The 22743-nt window shown below is 35.1% G+C and overlaps 1 protein-coding gene across 1 annotated transcript in view; it reads right to left on the bottom strand.

Moving 5' to 3' along the window:
• Positions 1-5391: 5391 nt before the first annotated feature.
• LOC107689883 (probable assembly chaperone of rpl4) overlaps positions 5392-22743 on the bottom strand; it is an 85290-nt gene continuing 67938 nt past the window's right edge. Inside the window, exons 10-11 of the mRNA XM_016488062.1 lie at positions 22499-22612; positions 5392-5875 (exon numbers count right to left, since the gene is read on the bottom strand). Coding sequence (XP_016343548.1) covers positions 5693-5875; positions 22499-22612 — 297 coding nt within the window. The 3' untranslated portion in view covers positions 5392-5692. The remainder of the gene's footprint in view (positions 5876-22498; positions 22613-22743) is intronic.

Raw genomic sequence — 22743 nt, 5'->3', positions numbered from 1 at the left:
AAGGAGAATGCTAGGGCTCATGATGATGCTCGGATTATACTTCCACAAATCTACACTTATCTGAGGACAAACTGCCTCAAAAACCTTTCCAAAGCATGGCTTCTCTTCCATTCGTGTGTTTAGGATTGCAATATGCCAGAGGCTAATCTGTGCAAGAATCTCTCTACTCCGAGATTATTTTCCCACACGGTTGAATGTAAATTCTTCAAAGAGATGAGGCAGATTATTTGGGAGGCAGACTGGTTGACAGGCACTTGAAATTCAGCTGTGTTTAATCTGTATCCACTTACTTAGTCGCTTTAGTTTGAAGAGCTTCTGGCACGCTGTGAGCCCCAAAATCACTTATTTGACTTCTTAGAGAAGCCTTCGGCTTGCTAAATTGAACTGAAGAACTGATCTAAACTTACCATCAATATTTCGACTCCTAGCTATAAACAAAAGCCTGTTCTCTTGAAAACAAAAGCAGTTTTAAATTTAAAAACTTGAGGCAATGAATAAACAACAGCAGCATAATTTGATTGTGGATACTGAAGAGTGATTATCTGTTTGTAACAAAACAAAGAATCTCTCTGAACAATTTCTCCTTAATAAGAGTACTTTCATTTGACTGAATAATTAGATTTTTGCTTTCTCTTTTCAATCCCATTCTCATGCCTTCCAGGAGCTAAGACGAAGCTATTGCTGTTTTTGATAGAGCACGTCTGCAATTAAAACTGATGGCAACATCAGCTGCTTTGACTTAACATAGAAGACATCACTAAGAATAAAATATTTAAGGTCCATACAGTAAAGCCTTATCTACACAAGCCGTTCCTCAAGGCAAAAACATTAATTACCTGTACAGTATATTATTGAGTATTAGAGGAGCTTTAAGTACTTTTGTACTTTAATGCAGTTCTGCTTTTAACAAATGAGCTGCATGTTCATTTAGTTCCAGGGAAAAAAACGATAATTAGCGTATTAGGCTGTGCAGCCAGTAAACCCTACATAGTATGCCATAGAGGAGTTTCTGACACAAAACCAAAAATATCTCCTATTCCAGCCGAGCTCTCATTAGTCATTGGAGTTGTTATTAATGTGCTTCAGCCTTTCTACTCAATCCTCCATATAACCCGCGGCTGTAGTGATGGTAAAGAGTAACGGGGAAAACCACAAATGGCACTTTCCACGAATATGATACAAAATAAGGCCTGATTTATTTATTTTTTTTCAACAAATGGTGCTAAAGGGGATAGTCCACCCAAAAATTTAAATTGTTTAATCATTTATTCATCCTGATATTGTTCCAAAACTCTATGAGAACTTCTTTCTTCTGTCGAACATAAGATGATTTTGAAAAAAGTCTGTTTTTGGTCAACAAAAAATAGTTTTTTTCAAAAAATATTTTATTTTGTTTATTTGTTTATTGATTGTCATAGGGTTTAAAACAAAACAATGAAAATCCATCCCTCCGTAAACCTTCAGAAAATCATGACTGTCAACCTAAATTATATACAAATTGTCATATTTTGTATTCCTTCGTGTTAGCAGATTTATGCAATCTTGTTACCAAAATTTGGGATTTGTGAACCCTAATATGTGAAAACTAGGCTAGAACGGGTATTATCACAGTTGAAAATTAAGCCTAAATAAAGCCTAAATCATTCAGTTGTGGCTACATTTTGGTTTATAGCTAGTGATACGTTTATATTGGTTTAAATTGTTTGATATAGTCAAGTCAAATCCTATGATATAGAAGAGGCCAAAACCTCTAAAACTAGCTACTTTTCATGCTAAGTCAATTTTATGTTAGATAATACTATCTAACAGATCAGAGAATAAAAGCATGGTGTTTGTCTTTCTACTGCTTTTATAAAAGTCATAGGCCACCAAAGTGTACTGCATTTGTGGAAGAAGCCACATTACAGTACATTTTTGTCCAGACGAGTAAAAACTTCTACCTCAGAATGAACCTAACAGATACTAAACCTTAGGTTAAATGAAAGATTTTAATAGTAGTCTTGCCCTTGACACGTTTACTCTACAGCCCTATTTCATAACACAATTTAACATGTTCTCAATGTTCTTCCTCATGCTGCTCTCTCCGGTGGAAAGCGTGTTGCCATCTTAAGTGCCTTTCCATTATTCTAAAAGCCCAAGTGTAAAATCGACCCTTCGATGGATGAGGGGATGGATGGATGGATGAACATATTACCCACAAGGCATAGCATGCCGTCACATTTCTCTCAAAAAACATAAAATTGACAGGAAAACTGCTGGAAAGTGAGAATTAATTTGTTTAGTGATGACAACCGAATATAAAGGTGTAAACAGCAGCTGGTTTTGTCTGAATCAAGTACAGTGGCATGCGAAGGTTTGGCAACCCCTTGCAGAATCTGTGAAAATGTGAATAATTTTAACAAAATAAGAGAGATCATGCAGAATGCCTGTTATTTTTTATTTAGTACTGTCCTGAGTAAGATACTTTACATAAAAGATGTATACATTTAGTCCACAAGACAAAAAAATAGCTGAAATTATTAAAATAACCCCATTCAAAAGCTCAAACACAACTATTAAAAAAGGTTCAAACATTCACTGATGCTCCAGAAGGAAACACGATGCATTAAGAGAAAACTTTTGAACAGGACGAAGATGTCCCAATTTTTCTTATTTTGCTGAAATATAATTTTTTCCCATTTAGTTCTGCCCTTCGGAAGCAACAGAAGATACTTGCATGTTTCCCGGAAGACAAATTAATTACAATTTACCTTGATCTTCAAATTCAAAAAGTTTTCTTCATTCTTAAAAAGCTCTTAATGCATCGTGTTTCCTTCTGGAGCATCAGTGAATGTTTGAACCTTTTTTAATAGTTGTGTTTGAGTCCCTCAATTGTCCTCAGTGTGAAAAGATGGATCTCAAAATCATACAGTCACTGCTGGAAAGGGTTCAAATATGCAAAAGATGCTGGAAACCTGAAGAATCTGCAGGACACAGAGGAACAGTGCTCAGTTTAACTGTTCAGAACAAACAAGGGACTCATGAACAACCATCACAAAACAAAAAACAGTGGAAGATCATCCAGGTAACCACACCAAGGGTTCCCAAACTTTTGAATGGGTTTTTTTTTAATAATTTCAGCTATTTTTTTGTCTTGTGGGCTAAATGTAAACATATTTTATGTAAAATATCTTACTCAGGACAGTACTAAATAAAAAATAACATGCATTTTGTATGATCTCTCTTATTTTGTTAAAATTATTCACATTTTCAGATTCTGCAAGGGGTTCCCAAACTTTCGCATTTCACTGTTAGATTTTCATTACATACAGTGTCATGATCAAAAAGTGACGAGTCCTTTGATATGTAAGCTTTGTATTGCCAAATCCTGAGGGTAATTGGATAACTAGCCTTTATAATTGAAATCGGAAAAGTACAAGGAGTAATCTTGACCCTCAGGAGGAAAGTTGGCTCTAAATGTATCATAGAGACTGACCTGACAATTGCAGACACTGTGACATCTACTGCAAGTTAGACCTGCTATTCAGGTGACACATTTATCATCGATCTTTCCGTTTGGCTGTTGTTTTCTGGTGATTTTCTGTAAGGGAGCTTCCCATAACGGCCTTCACTGTGTAAGAACAAAACATAAAAGAGGTTTCATCCATTTTGCAGCCAGCACACGAATTCGTCTTTCAGGAGTTATTAAACATATCATTGAATTATCAATACACATATATCTCAACCTTGACATGCTTTAGCATAAATGTTTCTCATTCATACAGTTGTGCTCTGCTTTCTGTCATTTCCCTTCTTGTCGCTGTTTCCAGTGAATTAATAAAACATGCTCTGTCTGTGTAAAATGTCCATCAAAGGCCTTGTGTTAAAAACTATTTAAGGTGTTCACAATCCCAATGGCCTTGCAAGACTGTAAAGCAACCGTACAAAGTGCAATATAAAGTACAAACACTGTATAATGTCTCTAGACATACACAATTTTCATTCGTGTAATAAACTACTATACACTGTTATGTAGACTGTTTGGAGTCAATAAGATTTTTTTTTTTTATTCTTTTATTCAATAAGGATGTCTTAAAATAACTGTAACAAAAAAATGTATTTCAATAAAATCTATAACTGTTTTCAACATTGATAGTAATAATAATAAATGTTTCTTGAGCAGCAAATTAGCATATTATAATGATTTCTGAAGGATCATGTGACACTGAAGACTGGAGTATACATGCTGGTAAAAAAAATGTATAGCCTGAATGCACTGTAAGTCGCTTTGGATAAAAGCGTCTGCTAAATGCATAAATGTAAATGTAAATGAGTAATGGTTGCTGAAAATTCAGCTTTGCTGTCACAGGAATAAAGTAAATTTTAAAATATATTCAAATATAATTTTTTTTTTTTATTGTAATATTATTTGACAATATTACTGTTTTTACAGTGTTCTTGATCAAATATATTGCAGTCTTGGAAGGCATAAGAGGTGTTTAAAAAAAAGAAAAATCCTACTGACCTAAAACGTTTGAACTGTAGTGTAAAAGGGGTTATACTGGTTTTATGGGCACATGAAACGTTGTTCCAAAAAAAGAAAAAGAAAATGGTTTAGTCAAAATATGACTATATTTCATCCAGACTCTCTATCTCCCAGAAGCTAAAACTCCATAAGCTTAATTAAAACTTGAGAATCTTCATTAGGGCTGGGAACCCGACAGGCCTCATATGATCAGATTATGAGATTTGCTTTGGATTCACAAAATGAAACCAAATGTCTCGTTTGAACTCAGGAGGCTTGTTCTAGTGTCTCTGAAATATTTGATGGGAAAAAATGAAGCAGTTCATAAAAACGGTTCTCTGTGAAGACTGAGAGACAGAGACCATCGGAAAATACAAAACAAACATCAAGGCTCATTATCAAATGTATTGTGATAGTGGCATTATAATGCCACATTTCTGGGGTCTGCATCAGGATAAACAAAACTATTTTTGCACATTCATAACCAAAATGATCCTTAAGTTCCTCATCAAGGGAATGACATTAACAAACACTCAAGTATGTTGAGAGACGAAATGTCTTCCAGCTAGTGGGTTCATTGTGCAGATTCTGGATATTGACTTCTTATATTCACACAAGAGCTAAAGTCATAATGAAGTCAGAATGAGACAATGTTTTCACACCATTATCATCATCATCATTTCAAGGAAATATAAACATGTATTGGCATTTAGCTTAGTTTGTTTTTATATCAAACTTCAGTTCTCATTCCATATAACATACGTTAAAACAAACAAAAGTCTAAAAAAGAAAATAAAAATATGAACAATGTTATATGGATATATATTTTTAATGGAATTAGAAATGCCTTTACTTTGAATTGTTTTTATTCTGATACTGTTAGCGCTTTGTAACATTTATAAAACAGTAAAAAATAAATGAAACACCATCTTGATCAGTGTCCAGATCATTGTGACAGATGTCCTGATGGTTCGCAGTCTCAGCATGCAAAAAAACAAGGCAAACAGAAAATACATCCCAGCTTTAGTCAGACATATCAAACTGGAATAGAAGGGGAGAAGAAAAGTAACTGGTAGAGAGACAGAAGATGAAGGAAACTGTGAAGATCAGCCATCTGCTTTCAGTTTAATATTCTGATTGGACGAGTCCATGGATGACAATTAGAACAAACAAGTGAAAAACGTTGAGTCAGTGATCCATGGCATCATCTTCTTCATCACTGCTTTGAATAAAATCATCCTCAATGTTGTCTACAGATGGTCCAGCTTCATCATCATCATCAGCCCCATGCTCTTCACCACCCAGCTCTGCTAACAGCTGCTCCGTATGCTCAAACATGGGTGCGTCCTCACAGCACAGCTTCACATAGAGCTGCAGATTAGAGAAAGAGAGTGAGAAAAAAAAACACCGATCTTATGATTATTATCAGAGGAATGAATAGTGGCAGTGTTTGTTCGGAGAGTAAAGAGAAATCTCAGCTTTGACTCCAGGCTTGGCATGTTTTGCAGTGTGAACAAGTTGCCACTAAATCAAAACTCTCCTCCTATATATTTCTCTTTTATCTAACTCCTCTTTTCTCCATCTTTCAAGGACTTTCATCTCTCTTTCTCTCCCTCCGTCTTTCTTCGAGAAGGTCCAGTGCCAGCGAAGTCAGCTGGCAAATTCCACAAATTAGTGACTCCTTTCCAAGCACAAACGAAGCGAGTTCTGCATCAGTGGGAAACTGTTCAGCAAGTGACTGAGTGCTTGCCAGGAGAGGAAGAGAATTCAATCCCCCCACTGTCTCAACTCTTATCACTGTAAAATATACCCTGAAAGAACATGATAAAAAAAGCAATTCTCGATGTGACTGCAAAACAATATATCGCCCCACACTTTCTCCCTTTGCTTAATATAAGAACGCTGGCTGGGGATTTCATCCTGTTTCAGCAGGGGAATCAGTACAATTAATGTCAGAATGTTTTACAGTTTCAGTGCAACTGCCAAACGTGAATAAAGGGATGCATGTGATTAATTAATGAACAATCAATTAAGCTTAAAAAGTCAGTTAATTTCAGCACATACATGCAAGCTGATGTAAAATGAAGAAGCTCAACATAATGAGAGCTGGGGAAAAAAAAATCTCCAAATAAAGACTGCATTCACTGCAAACAAAGTGATGATGCATTAAATAATATGTCAACAAGAAACACTTAAAATTAAGTCAAGTCAAGTCAAGTCACCTTTATTTATATAGCGCTTTTAACAATACAGATTGTGTCAAAGCAACTGAACAGCATTAATTAGGAAAATAGTGTGTCAATAATGCAAAATGACAATAGTAAACACAAATTTTTCAGTTAAAGACAGTTCATCATTGAATTCAGTGATGTCAACATCCAGCTCAGTTTAAATAGTATCTTTGCAATCAAGTCAACGGTATCGCTGGAAATGAAGTGTCCCCAACTAAGCAAGCCAGAGGCGACAGTTACGAAAATTACGAAAATTACACCATAATTGGTGTAAAAAAAAAAACGGCTGAACGCTCAGCGTGAAAAAGACGCTCAGCGCTCGGCACGCTCCTGGCGTTTTAAAAAACGCGGCGCTCCCATTGAGAACAACTGAAACAATACGCAAGCCGCGGAGAAAAACGCTTTGGTGGACACAGGGCCTAAATGCTGCGATTTCAATATTCAGAAGAATTTATTTAAGGATCATAATTAATTAATTAAGGATTAATAAGTCTGTAAAGTTTACATTTTAGGTGTCATCAATACGTCAGTGTTGTACATTAAAATGCTGAAAATACGTCAATATTGTATGTTAAAATAAAGTAAATACGTCAGTATCGTGCGTTTTAGTGCCTGTGAAAACGCAAGTAAATGTACATTTTGTAGAACCACGTTTTGCATAAAATACATACAAATTCTCATGAGATCATGTTGGTTATGCACACTGCGTGTTGTTACTTGACTTAAATTCCAAGTGTTTCAATGCAAATCATGACCAGTACAAGGTACAGAAAGATAAATAGTAATAATAATAATCATTAAAATAAATAAGTTCTAAAATTAAAAAGTTAGCTATGCACACATTTTTTGAAGTCATCCACATGCATTTTACTGTATCAATTTATCAACTGATATTTAATTTTAATGAAAAACAATTATGAAAATTCCTAAAATATTACTTTAGTACTAAAAGATTGAACTGTATGCACATTGTGTATTATTATTTGAAAAACTCAAAGTTAAAAGAATTGGTTCAAATGTCACCTTCCACAAAAGCAGCATATTAATTAAAAAAGACTGGATTTTCTATAGAATGCATGCGATTACTTATTACTAGTAGTACAGAAAGATAAATAATCGGAATAAATAAAATAAAAAGTAATTTAAAAAAGTAATCTACATGCTACTGTATTAATAGTAACAATGTATCAATTGAGAGTTAATTTTAATGTAAAAATTATGAAAATTCGTAAAGAATTACTTGAGTGAGTACTCAAAGACTGACGGAAACCAGACATGAATACGAAACAGTCTTAATGTGATATAAATGCGGCTAATGATGGCAAAGCTAAAAAGAGCACAGGCGTCAGACAGACTTGCACCTCGTCAAAAAGTCATGCAGAGAGCGTACAAACTTCCTCAACTTCAGAAAGCGTCATGTGAGAATGACTAATGCACACTATTTTTTCTAAAGGTCACTCCTTATGAGGTATTAGCAGTGCGTTTGGGGTGCAGCCCTCTCTTCAGTGAACTGTAATCATGCAGACGCTACTCTAACAACCAGACTTTAATTAAGAAAGCACATTTCTTATTAATACTTGTAAGAGAAGTCATTTAAAAAGCTGGAGAAAGTGACCCCACAACTTATCAACCTCTCCTTCACTGTTCTTTCCTCTCTTTCCTTCTTTTTATTTAATGAGTTTTAGCACCACAGAACCTTATTTAACTCCCTCAGGAGCGAAACCACAGAGTCCTTCACACTCGCAGACTAACCAGGTCATCTCACACACACATACTGTCAGTGGGCAGCCCGTTGCTCCCTTATATCACCCTCAGAGCCGTGGGAACGGTCGCTAAGCAACAGCGAGTGGCGACAGGGCTCTCTGGGCCTCGTGGGATCTCATTTACGGACCGATCATAAGACCTCAGGAGAGTCTGAAACTCCTACCTGCTCTACAGATCTGACCTTCACACACACACAAACATTAAAACCGTTGGCCACACAGGTTTAGTTAGACCCATGAGGGCATTTTAACACAATGTTGATGTGTGTGTACATGTACTGTAGGGCCTTTTCGCTGCCGGATATCAAGGTTAATTGTGATGATAAAGCAACGCTTAAACATTAAACTCACACTGGCTCACAGGACCGGAACATTTTAATGTCTTTTGAATGATTTGTTATATACTGGTTAATGCATAACTGGAGTGGATAGCTACATCGGATGGTCATTGCAAACGTTACTGTACATTTAATTCCAGGTTCAGTGCTCAAATTAATAGATCAATTTGTACCAAAAGGACCAACATTTCTAGGTAAATGTAACATGCCTGATTTGGAGAATAAAAACACACCCAATTTACGAATTAGAAATCAGCACAGGCAATTTTAAGCTCTTACATGAAGTATTATAATAAAGAAGAACATTTTAAATTGTATTTTGATAAGCGTATTCATTAGCTCACTCGCATTAGTCACCTAAAAAGTGCTTGAGTGATGGAGGTTGGAGAAGAAACAGAAAGGAAGAGACGGAAATCAGAACAAATCATTCATAAAAAAATACTTGCAGTGCATTAAATTGTATATAATCAAATAAATGCAGTGCAAATATGCACGACAGAATGATAGAATGACAGCTAGAACGACAGAACGATAGATAGAACAACAGAACGATGGATGGATGGATGGATGGATGTTGAAGCACATTCAGTCAATGGATGGAATGACAGAATGATGGATGGATGAAACAATAGATATATTGATAGCTAAATAGAACAATAGATAGAATGATGGATGAATCGATGGAACGATAGACAGACAGATGTTGTGGAAAATGCAAGAAAGGATTTAAAAACAGACCTCAATCAAGATCTTTTGACAGAATTTCATTAAGTAAGGTGACATACAGTATCTGCACACATGGGAAGACCTGTCTCCTCTGATAGCAAAATTATTACAATGCCTTAAAATTCAAATATTTGCAATATTTTGTGTAAATATATCTCTAAACTTAACACATAATCCTCCAATAAACCGAGATGATTTTCCACAGGGATAGAAAAAGCACTGCATAAAGAGAATGACCCTGTATCACTCCACCCACCCCTTCTGCAAAATAAATAAACGAATTGAGAAACACTTGTGCCACAGCTCCTGTGATTTGGATTCACAGATCTGAGTTGTGTTTATTTTAATCAGTCTAGAGGAGGACGGCGCTCCAGCTAATGTGTTACCTCAGCAACAGCCACCATCTGGAGTTCCACCCTGTAATTACTGAGACCTGATCTCTAGTCCCGATAAGAGTTACACTCCATCAGCCACTGATACACACACAGTGTCAAAAACACCTTCCACAAACCCACAGTTCAGCCATCACCCACTCAATCTCCTCATCTTTACATCCTCTAATAAGCTCTCAAACATGAACACAGCGGAAATGTTCCTCCTGGAGGAAGCTACTGCTGAATACTATCTTCCACTTTTTGCAAGCAATCCCTCCCTTATCCAAGACTTCTACCTTCTCCACTGATGTATTTGTATGTTTTGAAATGGCAGCTTTGCAGAGGAGCTCTGTCTGGGGGAAGAAGGTCTTTGCTGAAGAAAATTGGCTGGAGGTGGTGATGGGGTGTGTGTGTGTGTGTGTACAAGCGGAAAAGAGTCTGCGATCTTCTGCTATGGCCATCATACTCACTTGGGAACAAGCACAAAAATAAATTTCACACACACTTTTGCGACTAAAGACAAACCACATACCCATACACAAACACATCTGTTTCTCTGTGGTGTGGATATTCAATAGAGCTAATGATTTTGAGACCGTAATCCTAAACCACCAAACCCTCACACGTTATCGTATTTACATTTAAATGATTAAGGATTAGATGCTTAGTGCATTTTTTAAAGGTTGTTATTTTCCTTAAACATTATTTGATTCTCACAATTCAGGGAAAAAAACTGACATACATTTAATTGGCTATCTATATGAGGTTTATTATTATCTTTATATTGTTATTATAAAATATGCCTTTATATTTATTATTAATAAAATGATATTGTATTATTATTATTAACAATAATAACAATTTCATTAAATAATAATATAATGAATGTATTTTATTTCATTTAAATCTATAATTCTTCATTTAGAGTGAAAGTGAACACACACCCGGAGCAGTGATTTAGATATAAATTGTAAAAATAATTACACACACACACACCATTGAATGGTCCTCAAAATTCAGTCTAAACCTGGTACGCATATGCACGTTTGCTTCTAAATAAGGACATATATTATCATATATTTGTATAATATATATATAATGCATATTATATATACGGTATGTTTTTAAAATAGAAATATTTTCTTTCACTTGGATCTAGAGTTATTCATTAAGTAAATTATACACAAAAACGTGTGTGCATATATACACACTACTTTTTTTTGTATGTACATCCATCCATTTTTAAACCTAGGTAAGACTGCAGAGATATTTTACAATATTTAAATTTGTATTTTATAAACATAAGGTTTTATTTAGATAAAAATAATCTTAGAATGTTACAAAAACATACAATCAGACTAGCATCTAAGTATCTAAGTATGACTTCTCTACTTCCAAATACAAAGCAGAAGTTCCCTGGTCCCAGAGTGTGTGTGTCAGGCATAGTGTGCATTTGTGTGTTGAAAGCAATGAATGTGATTGTGTTCGTGCCTGTCCTTCCCTCTTTATCTGCCTTCTTTCATCATTCAGATTACCATCAAGGACTCCTCCCACTGTCCTTAAATCACTCTCTTCAGGCCATATCTCTCACTCTTGTTCTGTGCCTCTCTTCTGTGATGAACTGCTGGGCTGGACCAACTTCTGATCCACAACTGACCTTACTGTCCAGCTGACAGATAGTCATTTATATCCGCACAGGTTACACACACAAACACACGCACGCACGCACGCACGCACACACACACGCACACACACACGCACACTCTTTCCTTTCCTCTTTCCCTCCTGCACAGCTAAAATACAGTGTGACTGCAAAATAAATTTTACCTGAGTTGTGAATTTGCAGGATTTTATTTTGTTTAGGGTTTATTCACATGACTCATCTGAACAAACCAATTCAATAGAATGAGTCAGACATTTCAAATAGCATTTGAGTATGGGCTGTGAAGGACTATTTCATTTCTTGGTTCTACCTCTAATAAGACACCTTTTTGATGAATGAACATTGATCTGAATCATGAGTAAATGATTCAGTGATTCATTCCTTAATCACAAAAAGACTCCTACTGCTGTCACAAATGTAACTTGCAGAAAGAGTCACAGAATGAAATTGATTTTAGTGAACAGACTCATGGGATCCATCCGAGCAGTTACAGAAATTCTAATCTTGCTGACAATACTCAAATGATAATGTGCAGTTAAAGAAAAAATAAAGACACGTTTACAAGAATATTATTGTATTATTATTATTATTCTAAATCACAAAAAAAATGTAGCTTTCAAACACTTCTGTGCATCAAGTCCCAAAAGGTATCAGGGCAGACAGAGGCAGATAACAAAAGAATATAGAATATAGTTTTAGTATGATTCTATAAACGAATAAGTGACTCCAATCCTGCATGTGCTCGTGTCTACCAGAAGTGATTTCTCTAAGAGCACAGTGATAGCACCTTTCTATATCTCAAGAGATGAGAATGGCTCTTAATACATCAAACTACAGACCTGAGCTAAAAGAACAAACAAACATAATGCACTCAACAAAAGATGCTCTACAGCTCTCATTCAACTGGGAGCGCAGAGATACAAGCAAACAGACTGGAAGGGTTCTCTATAGAGTACATTTATAAAGCATCAGTCTACTCTAAAAGTAGGGGTGTGCGATATGACGATAAAAATGTCTCCACGATCTGCTTTTGAAGAAATATCGTAGGCTAGTAACGTGCTACAGCGCACATTCTATCAGCTGCAGTTCTGGCGCCTCCGTCTCAATATACTGTACAATGCCAAACACATTTACATCAGTGTTAACTCAGCGGTAGAGTTACTCTCACGGGACACTGCACTTATTCGCAACCACAAAAGTACATTATTTGCATCTGCTTTAAAGCCTTACTGGTTAAACATTTCATTCATTTGCTGTTCTGACGTGTGCTTTTTCTATACACTAAACGTACACTAAATGTACACCGCGCACTAAAAAACCTGTTAAACAGCGCCTGATCACTGAACTAAGTTATCTTTAGCACAAATACTGTCAAAACACACAAGGTTTATGGATAGGCTCATTTGGTTATGTCTAAAATGAAAGTTAACAGCTGAGAGAAAACGGATGCCCTGTATATTATATGCGTGCAGGTCTTAAAGAGACAGTACTAAACATGATGCCGACTGATATCCCATTAAAGGGATAGTTCACCTTAAAATGTAATTTCTGTCATTATTTACTCACTCACATGTTGGCCCAAACCTGTATTAATTTCTTTCTTGTGCTGAACACAAAAGAAGATATTTTGAAGAATGTGGGTAACAAAACAGTTGCTGGTCCACATTGAATTTGTTGGGAAAAAAATACTATGGAAGTCGCTGGGGACCAGCAACTGTTTGGTTTTCCAGCATTTATTTTCAGCAGAAGAAAGAAGCGAGTAAATGATGGTATAAAAATAAAACATTATTTTTATTTTTGGGTGAATTATTCCTTTAATGTTAATAAAACACCAAAAACACAAAGAGAAAAATCACTCACTACTCTTGACTGAAACATTTTTCAGTCAATATATATAGTGTTTTATTTTTACATTTGTTCATTCAATTTCTTGAATACTCCTGCTAAATACACCTATTGTACCTGAAAATAAATCAGTATTTGTTTTATTTGTATATTATGTGTATTTGTAATGTGTATCTTTCTTCTCATTTTTTAATAACAGATAAAATAATGACAAAGATTTTTATCTTCGCCCACTTTGGCCTAAATATCCACCATTCTTTTTTTTATATTTTGTTACCTTGAAAGGCTTTGTCTTTATAATGGGAAATTAGTTTGGCTGTAATGCTCAAACAACTTGCAAAATAGTAAAACCAACATAACAAAGAATAATGATAAAATCGTGAATCGTGATATTTCTAACAAAAAAAATTGTGATATGATATTTTTGCCATATCGTCCACCCCTATCTAAAAGTCACTGTGAACTCAAATATTGCACACCCTATAACAAAGAGTTTTTGAGATTGCATGAGAAATTTCAGTCTTCATAAAAGTTAAAACCATAATGCAGTACAACATACTAGAGATTTTTATTATTTTTGTGCACTTTTGTCCAATTATAATTACACTTTTTCCATTTATAATTACACATAATAACAGGAAGCAATAAGAGAGTATGGGATTTTGAAATGTCGCAAGCCGTATTCGAACTTGAGTTCCCCACATGCTCACCACAGCTCAATTTGTCTAAGCACATGGGTTTTGATGATTACACAATGTTTAAACCTGAGGAAAAGAAACAATTTTCAATCTACAATTGCTATGCTAAAAAACACAGTAATCAATACGCGTTGCTAAGAACTTCATTCGGACAACTTTGAAGGCGATTTTCTCAATATTTTGATTTATATCTCAGATTCCAGATATTCAAATAGTTATATATAGGGCAAATATTGTCCTATCCTAACAAATCATACATCAATGGAAAGCTTATTTATCAGCTTCAGCTTTCAGATGATGTATACATTTCAAAAATTCAATTAAAAAAAATTAACCCTTACGACTGGTTTGTGGTCCAGGGTCACAAATATGACGAAATATCAGCAATCTATCGGTTATCAGGGAAAAATTGGATCATCGGTACAGTTCATTTTTTAACAGTCAAATTGGTCACACTTTATTTTATGGTGCAGTTCTCCCTATTAACTATGACATTTGCCTCAGTAAACCCCTAATTACTGCTTATTAATAGTTAATAAAGTAGTTGTTAAGTTTAGGTATTGGGCAGGATTAGAATACAGTCATGCAGAATATGTGCTTTATGAGTACTAATAAACAGCCAATATGCTAGTAATATGCATGTTATCAAGTAACTAGTTAGTGAGAATTGGTCCCTATACTAAAGTGTTACCAACAAATCCTTACTGAAAATGAGTGTCTGAGTATTTGTCCTGAGGTTTTGCCCACTGTGTCACACCACCACACTGACCGTTAAAGTCAGAGAGAGGCACTAAACGTGGCACTCACTAGAATATTTTTATCCTGACATTTGACCCCTGCAGTGTAAAACCCGTAAACAATGTGAGAGTACCTAATAGCTGGTTTTGAGCTAAAACATACAATCAAAAATGTATGATTCACATCGCCTGTTCTCTATCGCTCTGGAGTGTGTGAAAGACAGCTGTGGGTTCAGATGTGTTCAAATCTACTGCAATCAATGAAATTACACAAAGCATCTACCAACACAGCAGCTGTATATATAAACATAGGGTTCAGTAAAATACACGTGTGGAAATACATACAAATACACATAAAACTGTCAAATCACAGAGAAAATCTGCACCGGTCAAGTCTAAAAACATCCTTGCATCTCTTCCAGGAAATGTTATATTCACTCAGATAGACACTGGAAGAAAACAGCAGACCTGAAACATAATTTGTTTAATTGGAATGTGAAAAGAGCGTGAAGACAGTTGCGCAAATTAACAAACACATTGTTTAACTATGTATAATTAGTTCCTCGAGGTCACACAAGGTGTGTGTTCAAGTGAATGTGCTTTTCGAGTGTTTTGCTAGAGGCGATTTCAAGAGCTGCCATGGTAAGTTACAGACAGAGCAATGAGATGCTCAAAACTGGTCATTTTGCACCCATGGTTGAGCGAGACGCTTCACTAATGCTGCAGTAACATTGTGACGCACAATGTCTATATTGCCACACAGAACAAAAGCTGATGAAATGCCTTCTGAATTTTTCTTTCTTCAATTTCCCCTAGAGGATCGATAAAGTGTGACTGTCTATTCACGAAGCAAGAGGCTGGAGCATATATGCATCATAACATAAGCATGATAAATCATTATATGTAAGATTATTAATGGCTGAAAATATGGTCATGCACTCAAAGCTCAACCAATACTGTCCAGATCAATACAGGACAAGGAATGGAGGTAATGAAGAATAAAAAGAGACGTACTGAGGGATGAAGAGAGGAAGAATGAGCTGATGGAGATAAATAAGTGACATGAAAAGGAGGAGAAAATACTGAAGAATACAAAATATTTCAGTAATAAATAAGAAACAGTCCAACTCACTGAAATCCACTGCATGAATATCGGTAAAAATGTACATGCATCCTAGCCAGTGTAAAGCACCCTTGCTGAATTTCTTTCTTTTATTTAAAAAAAAAAAATTCTTTCAACATTTGAATGGTAGTGTACATTAATTATTAAATAAATGTTTCATGCAAACTGTTGATGCTGACAAATTTGAGAAAGAAATAATGAATTATTAAATAAATAAAATGTAGTAATTGTTGCTCATCTCGTGTCTTCCCAAAGTATACGACTTTCCTTTTTACATAAAACACTAAAGGTGAATTTATAAAGCAAAATTCTTGAGTCAGATTATTTCAATGAATTAGATGATCAAGACCATGTGTCTCCCCGCCGTCTCCCTGGGATGGGTCCCTGGCCTGGGCTGCACTACACGTTTCACTGTTTTAATGCATCACAAAGTAGCTGAGACATATATACAACATACATACACACACACACACACACACACACACACACACACAAAAAACACATACACAGGGTAAGTGTGCCGTGTGGGTGGGCTGGGTCCCTGACCTGGGCTGCACTACACGTCTCACTTTTTTAATGCATCACAAACTAGCTGAGACATACACATCTACACATTAAAAACATAAATAAAAAAATAGACATATAAGGTAAATGGGGCATGTAGGTAGTGGCCAGGGATGGCTGGTGTTTTGGGGGGTGGGGTGGGGGGCTTTGGGCCCTGTTGCCCCGCAGCATCTTTCCATAGCACTCCCGTTGTGGCATGACATGGGCTGGGGATTAAGTTATGGTATGTTGTAGCCACTGCGGGATCAGAGGCAACCCCAATAAAATATTTATTAATTTATAACTTAATATTATTATTACTTGCCCTCTTCATTGTCCTCCACCCTTTCCCAGTCTTAATGAAATTATTATTATGGTTATTATTAATATTGTTAATATTGTTGCTAATAACATTTGTTGTCTTTTTTTTCTTCATTTTTAAAGTTATACTACTTATATCTGTTAAAATACTATTTCATTTGCATGCTTCCTCCCCCACCTCTAGACACAATGTCACACGCACGCACACGCGCACACACACACGCACATGCATGCTTTTCCATGACATTCTAATTTATTGAGATGCACCTGTATATTTGGCACATGTAAATATTGCCACTTTCTTTACTTAGCCTATGTTTCTTACTTTTATGCTATATGTTTGGTCCATGTGATTCTGTATTTGGCACATGTAAACATTGTCACATTATTTACTTACATAATAATAATAATAAAAAAAAAAGATTATCAAGACCACAAAAACAAAATGATTTGTCATCCTGAGATTAACCTCCTTACTGGCTTAATGGAAACATTTCTAAGAAATGTTGGACTGTTCCTTACAAAAAGCTATTGTATGAATTCAGAGGACTTCTTAGAGTATGGACCACAAATCATATGGACCACTTTTTTTTTATACCTTTATACTTACTTTTTAAAGCTAGAAAGATTCATTCATTATTTTTGCATTGAAAACACTGTGCAGGATATTATTAAAAATGTTTTGTGTTACATGTTCCACAATCATGAAGGCCTGGACCAACACGAGGGACCCTTTAATCCTTTAAGACCAGGTATATGCAGCAAAAAATCTCAACTGACCACCTGTGATTGAATCAGCGAGGCGGATGTTAATTGCAGGTATAAACAGGGTCATACACACAAAAAAGTACTGAGCAAGAGAGGAAGAAAAAAAGAGTTAGCAAGGAATAGAGGGAGTAAAGAGAGGTAGTAAGGAATGGCACAAGTGAAAGGACGAGAAAAGAGAGGTAGTGAGGTATGGAGAGGTGGGTATTGAGGGATGGACGTGTAAAGAGCTGGACATTGAGCAGAAGGCAGAAAATCAATGGTGAATAGCGGCTAAAGCGGAATCTGAACTCTGCCTGAAGTCATAGACTGTGACGGAGGAACGAGCAGAGAGTAAGGAAGCGAGAGAAGGATGGGATGAAGGTAGAAAAAGGCAATATGAGCGCAGAAACGGAAAACAAATCCACAGCAGGCAGAGTAGCCACAAGCTAATTAAAATCAGAGGAGCAGGGGAAATCAATCGATTCAGGAGAAAAATCGAGGCTGTAATCAAGAGATTAGCTCAGGAGCCATCAGTTTCACAACAACTTGCTAATGATCACTAAAGCAGAGGCATGAAACTGAAGAATTAAAAATATATGGAAATACATTTAAAGATCCAACCCTCAGCAGCTGGGCAACAGCTAACAATGTAATATTTCAAAGTCTCCATTTTAGATATTGGGAATATGTCTGCATGTACAGTGTGTATGCATGTATTAAAGCAAATTTTTTTATATTTTGACTTTCTCCTATAAAACACAGAAGATAATTTTAAGATGTTTGTACTACTTTTGTCCATTCAATGCAAGTTAATGTTCAAACTAACATTGAACCAACATTGTATGGACCAAAAATCCAGATCCATTTTTTTAAATACTTTTTTTTGCAGCCACAGAAGAGTGTGACGTGTACGTCCTACGTCATCCGCCAGGAACGGCTTGCACGTATGATAGTCAGCAGAAGTGAGAAAAAAGTATTTATAACATTTTAAAAATTGATAATTTTCTTACAAAAATGCATTGATTCGCTACAGGAGGCCTTTATTCACCCCCCAGAACCGTGTGAGGAACGTTTTATTATGGATGCGTGCGCTTTATTTGACTACTTTTGGATTGTTGAACAAAAACACCCGCCTACTCCCATTCTAAAGCTTGGAAGAGCAAGGATAATTTTAATATAACTCCGATTGGATTCATCTGAAAGAAGAAAGTCATATACACTCAGGATGCTTTGAGGGTGAGTAAAGCACGGGCTAATTTTCATTTTTGGGTGAACTAACCCTTTAACAGGACATTAATTGATAGACTGGAGTCATGTAGATTGCTTGTGGATTATTGTGATGTTTTATAGGGGTGTAACGATCAATCGATATGGATCGATACATCGATTAAATGTCTAACGATACGATGTATCGATGCCACACGTAAAATATCGATATCTGTAGTATAAATAGGCACTTTATTTTGGCACTGTCCACATTTTCACCAATGTCCGTCTATGCATTACCGCCAATGCGTGCATTCTCGTTCAAACTCACGTGTCGGGACGATAAGACTGCCTGAAGGGCGAGCGTAAAAGACGCTTGGGATAGTTGACGGAACTTTCGAGCGCTTGTGAGAAGTTTTCAGCACGCAGTGACGCGCACACATCCAAAGCTCACGCATACAGACAGCCGCATCGACAGCACGCTAATACCTAATTGAGCTCCCTTCCGCTTTTTGTGTATGGATGAACAAATACAGACCAAATTACATCAGCATGTGCGCCTTGGCGAATATCCTAGTAAACACAGTCGGTTAGGCCTATGTCTTAATGTAAACAGTTGAGAAAGAATATGCATGTGTACGTATCAGTATATTGGATCCGTGCTTTCCTTCTTAAAGTGAAAGCAGACTTACAGAAAACTTCTGTCAAAGAAAAAAATCTTTCACTGATTTTGACTGAACAACTTTTATAAGGATTAATCTATATTTAATCTATACAGTGAAGACTATGCAGTGTTATTTTACACTGGATTATTACATTTCTGTACCTGAAAACTTCTTTTAGATCTACCTGAAAAACACTGTTTATTAAATTTGTGTCTTTGTTATACTGTATTTATTTTCTGCTATTGCTTGTAATTTGGTTATCTGTAGAAAAGGTTTTTAGCACTGAGCCCATAGTAGCAGCCAAAAAAGTCTCAAATAAAGTTAACAGCTTTATTTTTGAATTGTTTTATTTATTTTTCTATATTAATGTAGTTTTTTTCCTACAACTGGAGTATCTCGTTTGTGTTTCCTAATGAGGATTTACATTATTTTACACATTGCATATTTTAGCACAGAAACCTAAAGGACTGTCTTGACTGTTGTCATATCTTAAGATTACTGATCTTGTGTGTGACTTACATTTTTTTTTTTTTTCAATTATTTATTTTTCTTTATTATTTAAAAAAAAAAGTTTAGGCCTATTTTTTGTTGTGAATGTCCCAATTGAGGAACAGAATGTGAAAATTTAAGATAAATGTTCATGTTATATGTTTTGGTTGCATTTGTGAGTTAATAAAAATGTAGATGGTTAGGTATATAATATAATAATATGGATATATCGACCGATATTCTCCTGTATGAAATCGTATCGAAAATGTATCGTAGAATTTTTTGAAGTATCGGCAAATATCGTATCGCTGGGTATAAGAATCGATATCGTATCGTATCGTGACGAACCATCCGACTTACACCCCTAATGTTTTATCAGCTTTTTGGACTCTCATTCTGAGGGCACCCATTCACTGCAGAGGATGCACTGTTGAGCAAATTATGTAATGCTACATTTCACCAAGTTGGTTTCTGATGAAGAAACAAACTCATCTACATCTTGGATTGCCTGAGGATGAGTACATTTTCAGGAAATTTTCAACTATTCCCATTTACAGAGAAATTGTGCAGAAAATAAGACGCTTTATGATGGTACTGAAATATTATCTTCTCAAAGGTCAAAAAATGTACATGATCATCAGATTTAATAACAGTTTAGGTGATACTATTACTAAAAGTTGAAAGGTTATCACTTTTAATACTAAGCAATAAGCTGGCAACTCATTCATAACTAGCAGTATATTTCACAGTGCAGAGAGATGACCTTCTAAGAGGCTAATTAATAAATAATTACTATTTGCTTTATTATGGCCATATTAATGACACAGCTAACAAAAGCTTGGCCAATATGGGGCACTGATTAAAGAGCAGATGAATAATTGAGACGTTAGCGAACATAATTAAATATTCACAAGTCTGAGCCAAAGCCAAGAGTGTGACTTTCAGGTCTTATTTATATATTTTGTGCTCATGAGCTAATTTTTACTCTCAAATTTCCTTTTAAAAAATGTATAAAGCAGCACAAATAAAGATTCTTCTTCACAGATTTAAACAGTAGACAAACTCCAAAGACCTTATGAAGTCTTTCAAGATTATGCAGATGCAGAGATACTCTTAAAGGACTCTCAAATTAAAGAGAATAGGTTCATTATTTATTGTATAATTATATTTTTTACTTCCAAATTTTGATTAAAACATAAAAAAATCCCAAACCCACTATATTAAAGACCAAGCCCTCTCATTATCACAGATTACAAATACACAGATGATTAAATAAACAGATAAATAAATAAATGACAAAGAAATAAGTGCAAGAATTAAACAGATATACATAAAAGACTAAAGAAATGTAATAAATTATGAAAATAACACATTTATTAAGGAGTAAATGTATACAAAAATATATTAAATAAATATTAAATATATAAATATTAAATATATAAATATTAAATAAATATATATATATATATATATATACACACACATATATAAATAAATTAGACCGAATAGAATAGAATAGAATAGAATAGAATAGAATAGGTAAGTGCTAGTACTAATTGGTCAGGTGCTGGCGAAAACAATTTTTTTTGTAATTGTGTGTGTGTATGTGTGTGTTTTTAGACATTATGATAATTTTATTGTTATTTTAAATTGGCTTTTATCTTTATATTTTTAGTAGATTTCTTTTTTTATATGTGTAAGTATTTTTTATGATGTTTTATTTCAGATTTAATTTTAGTTAACTAATAATACTGGTTTGGGTCAGTGTTAATTTAGTATTATTTATATACTATTATATTTGAATTAGCTTAGGTAATGTAATCTAGAATAGCCAATAAAATTCATGTTTCATTTATAAAGAATCATTGTTTGGTGTCATATAATTTTAAGGTTAAAACCTTTGCCAAAGATTACGTTACCTCTCTAAGAGCTTACAAATTATCATAATTGTGTTGACCGTGGCCAGGAAAATACATATAGTCAAATTGGTAATACACACTGACATTAACTTCTCGCTGGCCGAGAAACTGATAGAGTGTAAACTATCAAATTTGAAATCAGTTTAATCAGGTGGACCTCGAATTTTCAGATCCGAGTCCTTTTAAAACCTGAATGAATTAATAATAATTAATTCCCTAAAATTAAGTAATCAAAGTCATAATTATTATGATTCAAATATTTCAAATGTTTCCTTATCCATTTGTATATCCGTAACTGTAACTTTTACTTTATTAGTGAAGTTAAAACAAAGACAGTGCTGCGTGCTGAGACAGGGTCAGAGTTTGTATTACGTCTCGTCTGGCTCGTCTTTTAATTTGAAGGTTTATGTGCATGTCTGAGACCTTGAAAAGCCTCTAGGATCGATAAGAGTACTGAGATAGATGTCTCCTGCTTTCCTATTGGCTGGCCATAACTACCTATCAATAGCGCATTCTGCAATAACATTAAGCAATGAAAGTCTATGTTTTAGAGTCTCAAGAAATGACATCCAGTATGGATTTACAGGTATATGTGAGCCAACAGACCTTTTTGGCCTTGCTAAGGTACGTCCAAGCTGATTTTCTGAAGTTCACACCGTTGTTTGTCAAGTCTTGTTTGTCCAGCTGCAAATAAAACAGCCATCCCAACAGATACCACACCTGAAACAGGAAGAGGAGAAAATACACAAACAAGCATATAAAATAAAAAAATAGATATATAATTTAAAAATGACTTTTGTATAAATACATATGTGTGTGTGTGTGTGTGTGTGTGTGTGTGTGTGTGTGTG

The sequence above is a fragment of the Sinocyclocheilus anshuiensis genome, unplaced genomic scaffold, assembly GCF_001515605.1.
Source record: "Sinocyclocheilus anshuiensis isolate Anshui unplaced genomic scaffold, SAMN03320099.WGS_v1.1 scaffold1239, whole genome shotgun sequence".
Classification (NCBI taxonomy): domain Eukaryota; kingdom Metazoa; phylum Chordata; class Actinopteri; order Cypriniformes; family Cyprinidae; genus Sinocyclocheilus; species Sinocyclocheilus anshuiensis.
Note: the sequence above shows the minus strand (reverse complement) of the source record. Positions and strands in the feature narration are given on the sequence as shown.